Source organism: Varroa jacobsoni, unplaced genomic scaffold, assembly GCF_002532875.2.
Source record: "Varroa jacobsoni isolate VJ856 unplaced genomic scaffold, vjacob_1.0 scaffold_139, whole genome shotgun sequence".
In the NCBI taxonomy this organism is placed as follows: domain Eukaryota; kingdom Metazoa; phylum Arthropoda; class Arachnida; order Mesostigmata; family Varroidae; genus Varroa; species Varroa jacobsoni.
The window spans coordinates 25214-42261 of NW_019213041.1; the positions used below are offsets into that span (position 1 = coordinate 25214).

At 39.6% G+C, this 17048-nt stretch overlaps 3 protein-coding genes across 4 annotated transcripts in view; 1 reads left to right on the forward strand and 2 right to left on the reverse strand.

Annotated features, from left to right (window-relative positions):
- LOC111268830 (somatostatin receptor type 2) overlaps positions 1 to 11200 on the forward strand; it is a 34668-nt gene extending 23468 nt beyond the window's left edge. The window contains exon 5 of the mRNA XM_022848051.2: positions 10471 to 11200. The gene's annotated coding sequence lies outside the window, so the exon portion shown is untranslated. The remainder of the gene's footprint in view (positions 1 to 10470) is intronic.
- LOC111268799 (fatty acyl-CoA reductase 1) lies at positions 1997 to 7737 on the reverse strand. Of its 2 annotated transcripts, none has more exons than XM_022848004.2 (4): positions 7542 to 7737; positions 4720 to 4856; positions 4287 to 4433; positions 1997 to 4102 (listed from the first exon to the last, which is right to left on the reverse strand). In XM_022848004.2, exons 2-4 carry the CDS (start codon positions 4843 to 4845, stop codon positions 2702 to 2704), a joined length of 1674 nt encoding a protein of 557 aa, XP_022703739.1. In that variant the 5' UTR covers positions 4846 to 4856; positions 7542 to 7737; the 3' UTR covers positions 1997 to 2701. The 2 variants fall into 2 exon arrangements, with proteins under 2 accessions (XP_022703739.1, XP_022703746.1); XM_022848011.2 differs by lacking the exon at positions 7542 to 7737 and adding an exon at positions 5925 to 6043.
- A 255-nt stretch (positions 11201 to 11455) lies between the features above and the next one.
- LOC111268820 (uncharacterized) lies at positions 11456 to 15271 on the reverse strand. The gene is made up of 6 exons (XM_022848027.2): positions 14911 to 15271; positions 14039 to 14161; positions 13236 to 13529; positions 12753 to 12987; positions 12299 to 12525; positions 11456 to 11924 (listed from the first exon to the last, which is right to left on the reverse strand). The coding sequence occupies exons 1-6, from the start codon at positions 15218 to 15220 to the stop codon at positions 11794 to 11796; spliced, it is 1320 nt and encodes a 439-aa protein (XP_022703762.1). The 5' UTR covers positions 15221 to 15271; the 3' UTR covers positions 11456 to 11793.
- Positions 15272 to 17048: the final 1777 nt, after the last annotated feature.

A 17048-nucleotide genomic window follows, 5' to 3' on the forward strand; every position in this document is an offset into this window, starting at 1 on the left:
AAGTTCGTGTAAGAAGTACGTTTTTGTTATTTCGATATTTATTAGTTAAAAAAAAATCTTTTAGATAATGTATTTTGAGCAAATTGTTTAATTAAAGTATTTGCCACATTAGATGCAACAAATTTCCGTTCGATATTAATTAGAGACTCGCTCAAAAAGAGACTGAAAACGCATTTTCAACCCCCTTTCACACGACCGAGATAAGCTTATCACGATTTTCACGTCGAACTATTCTTTGTCAGCTATTATTTTACCTCATCGAGGTCTCTCGATTCACTCGGCTTTCTCCCTTGAAAAGAACTCTTCAGCCCAAATAGATAGATAGATAGGTTAGATTAGATAGACAGATAGGCAGGTAGCAACGTACGCTGTGGTATTGTATTAGTTTGTCATGGCTGCGTTTCATTCTGTCACGACCTATGCCGTATGCCCTTAGAATTAACAGGGCTATAGCATGACCTTATGTGCAACTTTCAAGCATCAAGTAACTTGTTCCATTAGATGGTCAACATCGAAATCCAGAGATAAGTGTTTTGTCACAGCTATGAATAGGATGATTGGATTTCACAGAATTACAGTGTTCTTGTAGCGGTCGACGACTGGTCGAATCGAAAGGAGACTCGATTCCCGAGTACGCTATTTTTTAAAAAGTTATTTTCGAAAATTACACAATTTGAAGAATAATATATATATATATATATATACAAGTCAGTTAAAAAATAATTTTGGCAAATTTTACTTTTTTTGCTATCTCCATATTTCATTTGATGGTTGTTTAAAAATGCTTCTATGATAGACTCTGTACTTGCTGTACTGTTTTCATTCCGCGACGTGAGTACGTTTATCGCTATTTCATCTTTAACGACGATCTCACGTAACGAAATACCGCACGGTTACGCTTCGAGTACCTGCTGCAGGAAAATATACAACGGAGACAACCAGGATCACGTAAGACATAGAAAACCAATGTGTAAGAGTCAGCAAACCACACTCTGAGTAGTCGACACGCGGAGCTTTATCGTATGCATTGGAAACAGTGAGCTAGTAAATAGCTTTGATTGGACTCATCAACTCACTTAGTTAAAAAACATATTATATCGAAAGCCGAGCCAAAGGAATCGCACTAAGCGATCTTCTTGTGGAATAGCATTTAACTTTATAGAGTGTTGATAACTTTAAAATGCGGTAATAGCGATAGAAGTCAAACTAATAATGTTAATTAGGATTAAGGAACTGTAGTTTTGAGGTCGAGTTCTCTTTTTCTCTAGGATGGTTTGCACTCGGAAATACTGTATGCCAAGTGAACAAACTACGAACGTTAAGGGCAATATGTCTCAGTATACTTTTGGGTGATGAGAAAACGGAAAGTGAAGCAGTAGAAATTATATCGACATAGACATAAACTATATACTAGATATACGTAAAAAACATTTATTTCTTTTTGTTTTCACTGAAGGAACATTTGTGCCGAACCTTCTCCCCTTTGCCTACTGGACGTCCTTTTATTAAAGTATTTGACATCATTTTAGCTGCTTGCTACCGTATGCCCGATTTCCAACGCCTGGCAGTTCCTTTAAGCCTTCAGTTTTCCATAGATATTTCTCGTTTAAAAAAAGTGTATTTACAATAGATGAAGCCTGTGAAGACTAAAAGAGGTTCTCGCGGCCTTTTTAACTAAGCGCGGGAAGAACAATGTAGTAAAAATTCTATGACGAATACGGCTCGAGCCACAGTTACCTGGTCAAATGTAGGCTAAAAGTACCAATGGAAATGCTAAATAGCTCCAAAATTCGCGATTTCAAATAAAACAAACCCTCTTTCCATAGAAGAAAAGCTGCTGTCTATGTCCCAATAAGCATGACAGCTAGAACGAATCTCATATAGGGTCAATAGGATTCTTTGCTGTTATACCCATTTTTATCAGTTGTACATTGCTTGTATGCTATTTAAGCCAACACCTGAAATTTACAGTATAAAAAATAAAAACACGATTCCGTTTATGAGTCAGTCATATAAATATATTTCTGTCAGAATTACGACGTATTGTTATGAAATTATGTCAGCTCCGTCAAAATGAACCACCGTCTACTGCTCTAATCTAAGCGACTTGGGCGAACTTTGCATGTCGTCGAAAGCTGGTTTATAAGTTCATTCATTCATTGAACTGTTGTTTGAAATATGGATGAGCTGATGTCACAGAGAATTTCTAGCGACTAGGCCAATCGAAGCAGACGCTAAGAAGTCATGGACCTGCTCTATTTGCGTGTTAAAAGTCGTCGCTTTAGCCTATCATAAAAATGGAGACAAAGGATGCTCCCAAGTACCTTCGTTCTGTCTCAATATTGCTGTTATTATGAGTCCTGCCATGTCCCGTAGGACCACTCGGTTGCACGACTCAGTGAATATTAAACACTATTTAGTGTCAAATACTAGATATCAATAAGTCGCCATACAATCTAGATCTTAAATTTTTTGCTCCAATGTCCCATAGGGTATGTAACCCTGTGTTCAATCAGTCCTACAACAGCTGATGTTGGAGTAGTGATACACAAAGCAACACAGCCTCATCGCAATCATCGCATAAAATGATTAGTTATCATATATAGAGGTGTTCCCGTTGTCTTTATAGAATGGATTCCATGGATTTTCTACGTTCCGTTGTTTTATATGCATGGATAAAATTCGTACCTTGCCACTGATATTAGTAACGATGACTAATCATTAATAGACGAAAGTCGCCTCGTTTATCATAAACGGAAGCCACCATATTACCGATACCTAGCATTTTATAGACTGCAAACGCGAACCCGACCTTGATCAGCTGTTCGTAGAGATAGAGCCGTTGGAACCAATTGGACGAGTGCTTATGATTTTCCTTGAGGACGAAATCTCGTAGACCGCGCACGTAATCATGTAGGAAGGAAATCCAACTAATGTTGCTCACCTCGGTGCAGAACTCCTGGCGGTCGCTGTCACTCAAACAAAGTCTTAGCCGCTCGACCTTTTCAGTACGGAAGCACCACTGGTTGGTCGTGAAAAAAGTGAGCGCGTTCTGCATTGCGGTCAGTTTGTCGTACATTTTCATGAACTGTGGCTCCTTACCCAGAAGCTGGTATATTTTGTCCATGACATATGCGGGCACATAGTGTTCCAGCAGCATCGAGGTGCGATGAAGAATCCAGTTACCACGCAGGTGGATTTTAGGATAGCGGAAGGCCTTGTTGAATGTAACCTTTGCGATTAGGGTGCCTTGGTAGTTTTCGAAATCGGCCCAAGTTAATGGTGGTGCGCGATCGCCGGCAGCGCAGTTATATACGAGCACATTTTGAGGACGGAACATGCCTGTGTGCCAGGCCACCACAAGAATCGTATTCGCCACAATATCGACTGGAATGAAATCGGCGCGCATCTCCTTCTTCGAATATATGGACCGAAGAACGCCGAGAGCCGTAGCAAGTACCATGCCGTTGGGACCATTGTAGTTATCTACCCAACCCGGCACCGGCTCAGCCAAAGACCCGACCACAATTGAAGGTCTAACGATTGATATCGCAAAAGGTTTCTTTATAGAAGCAGGCTTCACATCTTCATCAGGTCTGACAGTAGCGGAGTTGTGGTTGTTTTTGTTGTGGGAGCATGCCTCCTTGTGCGATTGCTCATACCGGGTCATGGCGGCGTCGTGGAACTGTTTGATCATTGTCTCGGCTAGACCTTTAGTGAAGGTGTATGTGTTTGGCTTGTTGCCCAAAAGCTTCTTCTGAACAGATTCTAGTGCTTCATCGTCGAGCCATTCGACCATACGCATGATCTGTTCAGGCTCGTATTCTTGAGGATAGATTTTCTCTTCTATCGTATCGAGATCACAGTTGGCGTAACACGTAGACACGTGCACAAGTACCTCAAGCTTATCAAGGGTGGCGCAAAGCTCGAGGATACGTTTTGTACCGAAAAGATTCATTCTAACGGCGTTTCGGAGCGGCTCGTCAAAACGCACAGAGGCCGCGTTATGCATGACTACGTTGATACAGCTCCGGAGCTTCTGCAAGTCGGATGGGTATATGCCGAGGCCTTCGTGTAGCATGTCTCCTTCAATCATTTTCACCTTGCAATAATAGCAGTAAAAAAGAATTTGTACAGCTTAGCTAATTTGTTGATAGTATGCTAGAGACCAGTTAGGTGTTCGCTTCGCGTCGATATATGTATTGAAACAGGATTTTGTTAATTCTGTTTAGCCACACAATTCTGTCCCGGGTAGCCCAATCTAACTTCGATAATCTCTCGCGAACCTTTTCTATGGCCGTCGGATTTTCCTTGCGTACTCGATCGAATAACGCACTGTTGAATATATCTGTAAAGCGTTGCTGCAGGGAATGGCCCTTCTTTTCGCGTCCCAGTACATAGATCGATGCTACGTCGGGGCAAGAACGCAATATCTGAAAGTTAACCCATTTCATTGAGTCAGAACTGATCAGGTACTGGCAAAATAAAAGACAAGCATAATGCGAGATATCATCGCTCTAGACGAAAAGTTAGAAAACTGAACTTAGATTACTTTCCCTGAAGCTTAGAATATACATAACATAAACGGGTTTTAAAATCCTAATCGCTCTAAACGTAATAATTCTTAAACGGATATGATGCTCGACCTTTTTTTTTTTTTTTGCTTTGGTGAAAACTCTAATGTGATTCATTTGCTTAAAACTAATAAAGGAATTTCACCTTTTCGAGAAGCACCTTCCCGACGAATCCAGTACATCCTGTGATGAATAGGTTTTTCCCTGACAGATACTCCCGTACTCCAACGTATTCATAGAAAGCATTGGTGAGAAATAAGTTCGATGTCATGTTCAGTGGTTCTGCACAAAAGAATAAGAACAGCGAATTATCCTGTGTTTGCCTTTATACTATTATTGACAAACAAACGAATATTTAGAGACAGAACGGCGCTTTTAAAATCTAGCTGTTCCTCAGTCTTTGTAGACGGCATGTTTACTAGATATTAAGTCATTTCAAGCTAGAGAGTATTGCAATGGGACACGAACAGCAATTTACCCTAATAAAGAACATGACCGGTTTGAATACTAAATAAATTATATTTAAATATTTAGCATGCAGAATTATTTGATAGACAGATTCAAGTAGCGCGTCACATTTGGGATTATGCCCATGTTATAATTTAACCGCTATTCTCTTTTGCGAAAATTTGTCAAAATTCTAGCGTATGTCTAAGATTCCCTTATCAGTTCCCCAAGCAGACTCTGATTAATATCGCTACACTTCGAAGGTACTTTCACTCGCTAATTTTTCGGTACCAATTTTACAGAAGATTAGCCAATTATGCAAAAGTTCTCACTATGATAAAAAAAAAAAATGGGTGTCATAACAGTTTTGTGTTAAAGTGAAGGATACGATGTTTTGTGTCCAAAATTAATTTTCACCTGCTTCCTTCAAACTTGTCAATAAATAATTCCTTTAACTTCCGTTAAGCTATAGAACTTGTTGTCGAATTCATAGCTATTTGACGTAACGCAGCTCGGATCACCTTCTTAAGGTCGAGTTAATTCGAAGTAATTCTGAACGCTAATATTAACTAGTATATGAATGTTTTTTACGATTACCATTGCGCGGACTTCAATTTGTCCCTATTCCACTCAGCTGTACCGCTGGCTTGTGAGTGCACTGAAACGAGTACTCACTGCTCTGACGTCGGACCTATATACGGAATCATTTTGTAGTACCAAATTAACTCCGAAGTAAATACGCGCAACTAACAATGTACAGGACTATCATTCGTATATATCCAAATGTACAGTACTACGGGACGCTTTCCGAGGCTCATACGGCCATAAAGGTCCAACCACTCATTTCTGACTAATAAATGAACCTTAAACTATTGTCATTAACTGAAATGAGCGAAACTTCACCTAAGCTAGATGTTGTACTTAGTGCTTCTGTACGCGCTACCGTCAACGAGCTTCAAAATTGAGCTAGTCTGACACTGGCTAACTCGGGTATTTTAGCGCACTGTAATTTTTCGAGCGGATCAGCTACTTGAATGTCGCTTTTATGAACTCAACACGACTCAATTGTGGAGAGAAGACGACCCCTCGATAACTTAGGTTTTGAAAAAAACGTCACCAGAAAGGGAAAAGGGAGAGAAGTAGAGTCACACAGACAGATACACACTCAACATAGTCCGATCTTGACCTTATTTGTCCTTCCCAGAATATGACTATCCTTTATTTTCATGGTCGGCTTAAAATTTTAGCCAGATCTGTATGTATGCGCGGCTGCCTCAGTGTATAATGGTTTGTTATCCGGCAATTCCGAGTGATTTGTCCCCGCTCCCCTTCCGTTATACGGCCCTTGCTCTGATACCCCTTCTGCACGTCGAATTCTGCCTTCCCACACCATGTACGCTCTTACACATTTTAGAACGCTTTCCCAATCACTCTCACCTGGTCACAAACGTGGAAACATTCGCTGGTTGAAAAAAGCTACGTTCTTTCAGAGAATCATTCCATTATTGACAATCCCGTTGTCATTTAAGCCTATCCTATTGGGTTGTTGACGATCGGCCTTTTCTTGAGGAGCGCTCAAAAATAAACGTCGATGTCGCTTCTGATAGCTGAGTAATATATATGCGAATTATTAATACATGATATCCTGTATTTCAGGCAATATTCAGGGAAGATCCTCAATCAATATGCTTGCTAAAAACTTATTGAGGATATTGGTACTTAGTGATCGCTAACCTGTTAATCCGTCAAACACGTTTTTTCCCCAGATGCTAATCTCCTGATGTAGTTTTCCTCACTCAATTCATCACAGACACTTCAACAGAAATTCGTGTCGCATAAGCCAATGCGACAAAGCACAAGAGTAATTAATTCTTGCAATAGGAGGTTTAAAGAGCACAAGGGAGTCAACGGCACGATGAAATTTATATAGAAAAAATAGGATAGAAACGCCTACTACAATCGATCATCATTAAGCCTTTAACGTAAACATAATATTATACACTGACCAATATGATCATAATGAGTAATGTTAACTCAGATTTGTTAAAAAAAAATTAAAAAAAAAAAACTTTTTTACTTTAGAAATTCTATTCTAGTGATAATATGACGTAAAACGACTGATACTGAAATATGTATGACTGAAATATGCGGTCTATGGTCACTTGCATGACTTACTGGAACAAAGCTCTCAATTAGCATCCACCTGTTTTACAGTGTCCATCCAAATAAAAAAATCGAATACCTTAAGCGACAACGTTCCCAAGGGAGATCATCAAAAATCGTCACCGAAACTTGCTTCAAATGCAGTTTCTCTACAGTTACTTAGCTGCTTCTAAGCTATAATTCTTATATCGTATGTGTTTCCATGATTATTAAGGTGTGGCTTTCGTAGACATCAAAATAATAATAATAATAATAAAAAGGCCACAGTTTAGCTTGTGGAAGGGCCCACTTTACTGAACGGAACACGGTTATAGTAAATCACTTTAATACACGGTGTCTCATAAACAACTATTTTACCTGTTTTGTGACCGACTGAGAGCTGACGATATTTATTGCTTCTTAGAAATAACCGCCGTAATAGTTGGAGCAAGCTGATTCTTCCGGATGATGATACCGTCAACCTTACCGCGACCGTTACTTACAAACGGCGTCAATACCAACGACACTGATCGATATAGCAGCTCATTTGCATCATTACATTACCTTTGTATGCTTCCTGGGTAGCCTCTTTATCACGTACACACAATGACACGTTTCTGCATACGACTGATGTATGTGAATATTCAATTGCTACATGTACGTATGTAAGCTGTACGTTATCACCGGCTGCGGCTGAGTCGCTGACAACAGCAATAGTCATTCGAGCGCAGAAACAATTTTTGTTGGCGTCTGTGGGTAGACTCCGTAGAGGTAAGTGTGCACGTGCTTGGCACGCGGTCAGACCGGCCTGATTCTGAGACTTGCGTGCAAATTCATAACATGTGAGTGAAGTCGTACGCGTGATGATAGCGTGAAAAAAAAAAGAGAGAAAAAGTGAGAGGGTAGAAGAATAACGAGAACAATACCAAAGCCAAAAGACGGCTTTAATAGAAAAAAAGGCTGCCAGCGGCCGGATAGATCAAATACACCTCAAACTGATTTCAAAAGGCCACGGAACATGAGCCTTGCTTTCGGAATTCTCTATCAAGATGGAAATGAGAATGATTCGCTATTACTGTTGTTATATGTAGGAATGGTTCGTAGTACGGGTTAAAATTACGACTTTTTTCATGCATTAGTTCATATGTTTACTTCTTATGTGTTTTACGAATGGTTACCGTTTATGGTTTTAAATTAGGAATAATTTTGAAAAGGCCATCGAAGAACATCTTTACTCATAAAATAGTCTTCAAATTTGCGCATGTTTTCAAACGTAGTAGTGAGTGGCCTGTGCATTTCATCCCTTTACTTCGTCTTCGTACTGTTATAGTTGCTTAATAGGGCTGGGCTTAGTTGAGCCATCGGTGGGAGAGCAATAAGCGCTAGAATACCCCGCACGACAGGTCCTAGCTATCATAACTGCAACAGTTCGTATCGGGTCATCGAGGTACAAATGATTTATTGGGAAGTGAGGCAGTTCTAAATCTTTGAAGAAACACAATCTGACAAAGCTCCGACACGTTATTACATAAATCGTCACATAAAGTGAACACATGAAGGTCTATACGTTTTCAAAAATAGATTCGTTTTAACGCGAAAAAAACACATGCATTGTATGACTGCGCTAGCTAGTGAGCTGAAGATGTTTCATATATAAAGGAATATGCAAGTTCTTTCATTATGTCCTTCCTGGCCCACTTCCTGGCGGCGAAGGAGCAGGCACAAGCATTAAAAAAGTAATGTAATTTTATAGAAAATGATCCGAAGCCGATAGCCTTTGATTTCCGGAACGATGTTAATCACGGCTTATTACGGCTTACTTACGCTCTTATGCACACAGTATTATGAGTCAAAAAGCTATACATTTTTTTCATTGTTTCACTTATTTTTGAATGCATTGCGTGTTTCCTTGGATCGCTCAAATTTTCCTCTTTTTCCTTCAAAGGCAAGACGCATTTACCTATTATAGATGCATTATTATATTATCACGTCATAGGTCTTTCGGCCTACTAGAAACGCGCGTAATTTTATTAGGACTTGAATACTATTAATATGGAGTTGTCAAAAAGTGTTCACTGTTTTTCTATCTAAATGGCTTTAAGGTCACATATCTCAGAAAAGAAGAGTGTCCGATCGCCGCTGGTTATTTAAAAGCTGACATTAGTAGGTGTGCGAATATTATTAAAGACCTTTACTCAAACCTACAATACGACGCCTCGAAGGTGAGTGAAACTCTTCGCTTCAAGAATTCGCCACACGTTACAATTGCATAACAATAAGTGAATAAACAGGCCTATAAAAAAAATTCATGCTGTTTATTGTCAAGACGCAAAACGGCCTAAAGATATTTGTGTCGCTTTCGTTCTCAAAATTGTCGACAAGTTACGGAACATAATATCCAGGCACTGTTTTATCACGAGTACGACGAGCTAAATAGAAGGAACACTTTGATAGTACAAAATATTAAATGCCGTCATATTTTGACTCATTAGACGAAGTGGTGTTATCAATGTACAGCTCAACATTTACAAGCTCTTGTCAAGGTTCACAGGCCAGACATCATTTTCTTGTCACTAAGTGCAAGCAATCGGTAAACACAGGATGAAAAGTCAACATGGCTGTGCCACACATAGATGAAGAAAGGCTGTTGACAAACTAACATCCTGCAAGAATGCGATATCATGCATTGATCGAAGTATATTTATTGAGCTCTTCGGTAACCGGGACCAAAAAGGTTACGCTTAAATTTGTGGAAACCACGTCTGTTCGTTTGCCACTGTAAACAAATACGTCAACGACGTGGTCTAGTACAATGAGATGATTGGGTCAATTTATAAGAAGCCAGAATAAAATTCACCCCAAATATTCTCAAGGTCTGCGTGAATGCCACGAATATGAAATGGTTATTGTTCATTGACATCGGTGTACCGAAATACTGGTCTGATGTTTGTTTGATGAAGCCATATTTATAATCGACAGTTGCTTCCATAGTTAAGTTAAAGAAGAACAGCTGGCGTGTAAATATTTAAATATCTTTCTCGATCTGAAGCAGGATGTGGATCTGTTCGTACTAAACTATGATTGAGGGCAAGACGGATGTCCCTCTAGTATTATAAGAACTGAAGCTTGAAGTTGCAACTGACGCTAGCGGACGTTAGCTGAAGGAACTGGAACATTTAAAATAAGCGAAACGCTAGCCGGCTTTATATTATAGACAAAGGATTTATCTAGGGCAGCTACTGCTGCTGTGTTTCAGTTAATGCTGTCCAATAAATCAATCCGCGGATATTTTCTGTCTTCACCCTAGCTACCTCAGCGTCCTTTCGGTCCGTCGTAAAGACATTATTGTTGTTATGGCGAAGCTCGAAACGCTTGCGTAGTCGAACTATAAGGAAGGGTACAAGCGGTTCAACGTGATAATATGAAGCAGCCTCGTAGGCAACAATGCGTAGCCATCATCATTCGATTAAAACATCTGTGACAGGTCCGTTCTAATTCGGATTCACAAGCATAAGCATCAGATAAGTACGCCGAAACTCGTATATTCTTCTAATGCTTGCCGCACAATGTCGTAACAATGATGATGATAATAACAATAACATATGTACTGCAATCGCGTCTAGCACTGGCCATTGTTATTTGTTGAAGTTGACATCAAACCATGACGTAATGGATCACAGCGTGGAAATATACCGCAAACGTGTATAGCTGTCAAAAGCAGAAAGGACAAATTTAAATATTTACCTATTTAGTACGTATATGTATATATCCAATAGGCGTTCAGTTAAAAATAGCACATACGACAGTTAAGATAAATGCGAACATTATACCAGACGTATCGATTGCTTATAATTCAACGCGCGCAGAATAACAACAATGATAGTAAAATAGTTGATAATGATAACGCTAAGCGCTGGAGGACACTAACTGTCCTTAGCTTGCTAGGGCGTCAATATCCTATGTTTCTGCGTTCTGTACGACAGATGCGCGTAAACTCCAAATTCAATAAAATATACTGTTTTATCGGTAGTCAATAACTTCGGTACATTTTGATTTACAGCGTAATGTGAAAAATGCGAGCCGTTGAATTATTTCAGGGTTTCGGCTTCAGTCAACAAACGCTATTTGTGCTAAATCGCTTACACCGCTATATCTAGCTGTGCATATACGGAGTGTTTACTAAAAACACCTCATATGAAATAAACATTTAATTAGACGCCAATGTTAGCGGACAGAAATTTTGCGTCTGCTATTTTGCATAAGACTAACTCAATAGAAACTGAAGCATCAGATGTCTTATATATGTACAATGTTTATTTTTTATTAATTTATTAAATTATTTTTTATTATCTTATCATCCACGTAGACATATATGAAGTTCAGCAAGGTAAATGGTAATATATATATTAAATATGCAGTTCACCATTTTTATAGTACATCGCAATTAACTAATAGCATAAGGAAGAGGGAATGTGTCAGATAAAAGAAGCCCTAAGACTGTAATTTGCTGCTACAATAAAAGGAAATCAGGACATTTAAAAGGGCCTGTTTCATTTTCGTAGGTCAGAGATAGAAACGTCTAGTTCAGTTTGATATCAATACAATGGCTAGCGTAACAATGACTGGACGCCTAGTTGCCACTACCGCAAGCCAGTAAGCGGTAAATGAATTTGAAGCCTGGCGGTTGGCCTGGAATCTCTTTATCACGAGTCTCCTCGGAGTCCGGCGAAACGAACGTGATTGCGTTTATTCCGTTGTCCTCTAAATGCAGTGCGAGGCAAGTGGAAGTTTCATTAATCAAAAACGAAACTTTTAGAATATTTCTGCGTACGTTCTAGTAGTACATAAGCAGTGAGATGGACTTACTGGTTACTCAGCTAAAATTTACAGGAGATTTTGTTTACTTCGTTAAGTAATTAGCATTTTTGCATGTGTGTTTACCCTATATACAGAAAGGATTTGCTAGCGCTTATTTAGCAGTAACAAAATAATTGCATACTATTGACAGTCGATATCGGCACAAATGGCAGGTCTATAGTCTGAAATGCTACCTTGCATTGTCCTTATGCTATATTCCATACAATGTTTCCTGCACATCTTTCAGCACTGGTGCTCAGAATTGGAAACGTTCGTACCTGTTTTGTACTCATCCGCAAAGTTTCTTCCACAGTGTCTGACGTTATCAATTTGTAAGTAGGCCTTGACCTTAATGGCTCCGGTCGTAGCATTTTTGCTGTAGCACTCGGTGTCGATTTCGCTTGGATTATAGTGAGGCTCAGGGGCTTCGCCGAGTCCGAACGGCCCAGCCTTTCGGAAGAAGACGCGACACGAGTCCGGGCCACGTTTAAAGCAAATTGCGTACCTGAACATGCATATCGATATACAAATACGAAATAAAGAAAGAAAATAAGAAATACAGTCAGTCACTTTGCTTGTGAATTGTGCAAAAGCATGTACAGCTCATATGTCACGAATAGCGTTACATGACAATAGTCCTGTACATGGACCCCATCCTAAGTGGAATCTATATGTGGACTGTTCGCTTGCGTAATGTGATATATATATATATATATATGACGGTTATTGTACCTAAGTCCGAGAGGATAGGAGGTCTCATTGACTCCTTGAGGTCGGTAATTGAAGCTCTTAACGATTCCGCTATATTCTTCGAAATACTGAAGACATCCGGGAGGCGCAAGGCGGGGTGAATGGCAAGGCAATTGTGTGACACGGATGTTCCATTTTCGCACTCGGTTTGGATCTTTCGAGTAATCGATGTTCATACGAAGTTTGATGGAGTCAGTATGCTTCACGTCCAGATAAACTAAAACAGTTCAATACAAGTTTGTTGGTCAACTTATGGTAGATCAACAGATCGACTGACAGATTGTGCGAACACCTCATTAACTTTCTCACATACACATTGCATGGTGTAATTTCCAGCAAACTTGAAGTTAAAATGAAAAATAGTCCCGTTCACATTCTAACGCAATCTAAGCCGCTGTATATCTCTTAATAGATTTCGTTGCTGCTATGACCTGACATAAATTTCCTGTTGATCAGAACACTAACCATGTTGACCGTCGTTGAGTCCGCACAAATTGTGGACGCGAGTATTGGCGTCTGCTCCTTCGATCGTCAGCATGTCATATTTGCATTTGCCCGATTGCGGATCCGGTCCAACGATATTAAAGTTGACGAAGTCCAGCTTCATTTGACATATATGCTGCCCAAGGGGAGTGAGTTTACGAATCCGAATTCCGCAATGAATCGAGCCTTCGGGATCCCACACCTTTTGTGGCTCGATAAAGTAGGTGTTGTTCGTTGAGATCTCTACCTCTTTGCCTTTTTCACACGTTTTCGCAACTAAAAATAATTTCAGGTAAAAGTTGACTTATTATGAGACCTCACATTAGTAAGATATTTGGTAAAAATACACGTTTTTTTTTTTTTTAATTCAAATCCAATTGAATACGTAGTTGGCCATTTTTCTGCTGTTATAAGGTGTCGATAGAAAAAAATCCTTGGTGTAATTTTGCTTTCTTTCAGATTATGAAATTTGTCAAGCGACTGTACATCAGTTGCAAAGAACTACAAGTTACAGTAAATAAATAGTTCACATGCATAACATGCAATGTATTTTCGACGGCGTTCACCCTGTGTATTTAACTCTTCGCTAACGTAATGTCTTTCTAGTTTGTACGCAAGCACCCACCTGGCTCAACTTAAATTGCTCCGGCAAAAACCAGTCGTCACTTATGATGGACCTAACGATCATCCTTTTCCCTAGCAAAAGGCTGGCTGAAAAACGGTGTAAAATTTCGGTAGCAGTAGCGTAAGAAACTTCTACATATGTTCACAGACACGAAACTTACTATGACAGCAAACGCCCCCTCCGTCGCAGTTTCCAATGTTTTCGCCTCGTTGAAGGGTACAATCAAACCCGCTCATACATACGCCTTGACCCTGTTCACACGGATCTAGATGCTGCTGACGGACTGAGAAGTATTTTAGATCAAAGTTAGCTGTGCATTTTCTCCATTTTCAAGTTAGCAGCGGTTTAGAACTTTTGCTAGAATGTTAACGAGAGCTATGCTCATACGTGAATAAAATTTATATGACTAATTATTTCACTCTCGGAGTTGCTCGATAAAACAATTATCTACGTTTTAGTAGCAGTTAAACGTGTGCCTTTTCTACGGCTTAATTTGAGCTATATTTGATTAGGGATCTTAGGTGTTTTCTGGGCTTATTTTAGGTTAATTATAGAACTGATTAGATATGAGCAATCAATACTTTAATAATCGTACTGCACAATATAGGACCTGTTCAGTCGCATGGGCAAACGGCTACGTTATGATTACATTATCTTTAAAGATAAGTTTATGGTTAGCGGGTACTTATATGTTTGAGAAGCTTGAGGCGATTCTGTCACTGCTTTGTATAATTATTTATTGGCTCTTGTCGCTGCGTTACTTCTTTCTCTAAGTTCGGTTAAGAAAATGGCAAATTATAATAAATACTGAATAAACAGCAGACATCAAGTTATTAGAAGCATTTCATTGCATTGTAAGCTCGATTTGTCAAGGTAGCACTGTCCACAATTATTTTAGAATGACTACAATTTTAAATTTTATGATCGCACTTTGAGTAAAGAGATCTTACTATTTTTTGTGTTTGCGAAAATAAAAATATTGCAACGGAAGTACTGCAGGTCGTACGCATTTACGTTAAACGAGGATCCTACCTTGAGGGATGTCGGCCGCAGCTTCACTCTGAGCTACATCGGCTGCCGGGGCATCACCAACAATTGTTTCTGTAATACCGGCAATATTCTGCACAACAGGCATATTTTGAACTAACTTATTGATGGCTTCGTGAGCGACCGACTTGGTCGTGTTGGTTCTTGTGCCTCTTGGGGCCATAGCAGGAGCTTTATCCGTGGCAGGGTTAACCGTAGACGAGGCTGTGATGGGCTCTGACCCAGATTTGACGGCCGGGCCGGCCATAATGGCCAGCGTCAGTGCAGAGAACAGAATCACGGTACGAACATGCATTTTGGCAGATGAAAGAAAATCCTTCTGAGAGAATATCAAAGCAGGCTCCGGTTTTATCTTCCGCAACGCCGGCTGACCCACCGGGAAAGGGAAGCACTGGAGATGGAAGATCTATCGGGGCACCAGATTGCACACATCTAGGAACACTCAGAAGATTAACTTCTGTATGTATCTGGGCCGACAAAATCTGTCTAGGCAATAAGGGCTGAAATCTTCAGTGCTTTTTGATACACACTACATAAGATTCTATTTTTCGAAATCAAAAGCTGTTATACGATTGAGGCATCCCTAACCCGTTGTAGGGCCTGTGGCCAGGTGTATAATACTGAAACAGCGATTAGCAGTCGTACACAACTTTAAACTCGAAACATTATGGTGAGTGAATCTTCGCAGAAAAACGAGCTATACGCCTTCAGAAGCTGGCATAGAGTCCGCATGCAGAATCTGAAGCCTTGTTCAGGTTCATGCGTTCAAAATAGGTTGTGTCATATTTGAATCTTTTTGCCCACTTGTATGGGTCTGATTCTTCTCGCTCGAATACTCGTTCTTTTTTGCGTCGATGTTTTTTTTGTTATTTATGTTAAATATCACTCTACGCACGCTACAGAGAAGAAGTCCATAGAACAGCAATCTGGAAACCTAAATATTGTCAGTTTGTTTCAGTTGTTGAAGCTATGTCTGGATACTAAGCTCATAAAGTAGATAACATTTTAACTTACGTACTATGCACAAGACAACATTACTTATAAGTTTGAAAATTGATACTTTGTGGCCTACGCAGAACGTAGCCCATTATGTGGACGATCTTACAGAAGATACATCTAATAACAAACAAACCAGTTTCTCAAGTTTTATTCTCTGAGTTTTAGTGAATAACGTGATTTACGAGATGGATAGGAAATTCCATTTCAAAGCTCTCTTTTGAGGTCGCTGAACACAAAGGTAGGCTCACAATGTAGGACGATGTATGGATGCTTGATGCTATGATTTTCATTGTCTTAACTTTCAGGTTTTTGCCATACCAAACATGAAGCTGTATATTTTATGGGGCAATCCATGTCTTTATTGTTTCGTACTTCTTTAATCTAAATAATGTTATAAAAAAATACATAACCAAAAACCTGGCCAGAAACAGCGCTCCTTACCCACAAACATCTTGAAGTTTGTTCCCGATCACATTTAACAAACGGAGCGGTGGCAGAAGCTGAGGCTACATAATTATTTGTTAAAACAAAACTCGGAAAAAGAAATATTTTTTTTTTCTCTTATACGTAAGGCACGCGATGTCTGCTGCCTTAATTTTTCGCTTCGTATATCCTCGTCCGTACTTGTTCCTATTCGAAATATCCCGTTTCCAAGATGAACTTCCTCAGTGTTCCTCACATTGAAGAGCTGAACTTAAAATACCCTGCTCATCACACGTGAGTTTCTAGTTTGCTTTGAAACACAGTATTTCTCCTACTTGGTGACTGGGTTAACACGTAGTCCTAAAAAGAGATCGTCAATCGGTTTCTGTTAAATCGAGCTTTTGGCTTGTGGTGCATAAAAGCATACAAGTTTTATCCTGGTGATAGTATAAAAGCGTATCTACGTTGTAAACGTATCTGTCAGCTCACGCGTTCATTTTTGGAACACCGTAAGGTTGGGGTATAAACGCGTTTTACTAAGTTCGCACGTAAGATAGAATCGCTTTTCAATCGCGTCCACTCAAAGGCCGTGTCAGCTGAAGCGTTGGTAGAACGATGCATGCATAGAGTGAGGCCTAAGATGATGGAAACTGAAGACGCTATCGTTGTACATATATATATATACTCGTCGACACTCTATT

Coding starts and splice junctions, on each gene's coding strand:
- LOC111268799 (XM_022848004.2), bottom strand. CDS start 4,845: ATGACATCGAACTTATTTCTCACCAATGCTTTCTATGAATACGTTGGA. Junction 4,434..4,719: donor GGAAGGTGCTTCTCGAAAAG/GTGAAATTCCTT, acceptor GTTAACTTTCAG/ATATTGCGTTCTTGCCCCGA. Junction 4,103..4,286: donor ATCCGACGGCCATAGAAAAG/GTTCGCGAGAGA, acceptor TATTATTGCAAG/GTGAAAATGATTGAAGGAGA.
- LOC111268820 (XM_022848027.2), bottom strand. CDS start 15,220: ATGCATGTTCGTACCGTGATTCTGTTCTCTGCACTGACGCTGGCCATT. Junction 14,162..14,910: donor TGCGGCCGACATCCCTCAAG/GTAGGATCCTCG, acceptor AATACTTCTCAG/TCCGTCAGCAGCATCTAGAT. Junction 11,925..12,298: donor TGCGGATGAGTACAAAACAG/GTACGAACGTTT, acceptor CACTGCATTTAG/AGGACAACGGAATAAACGCA.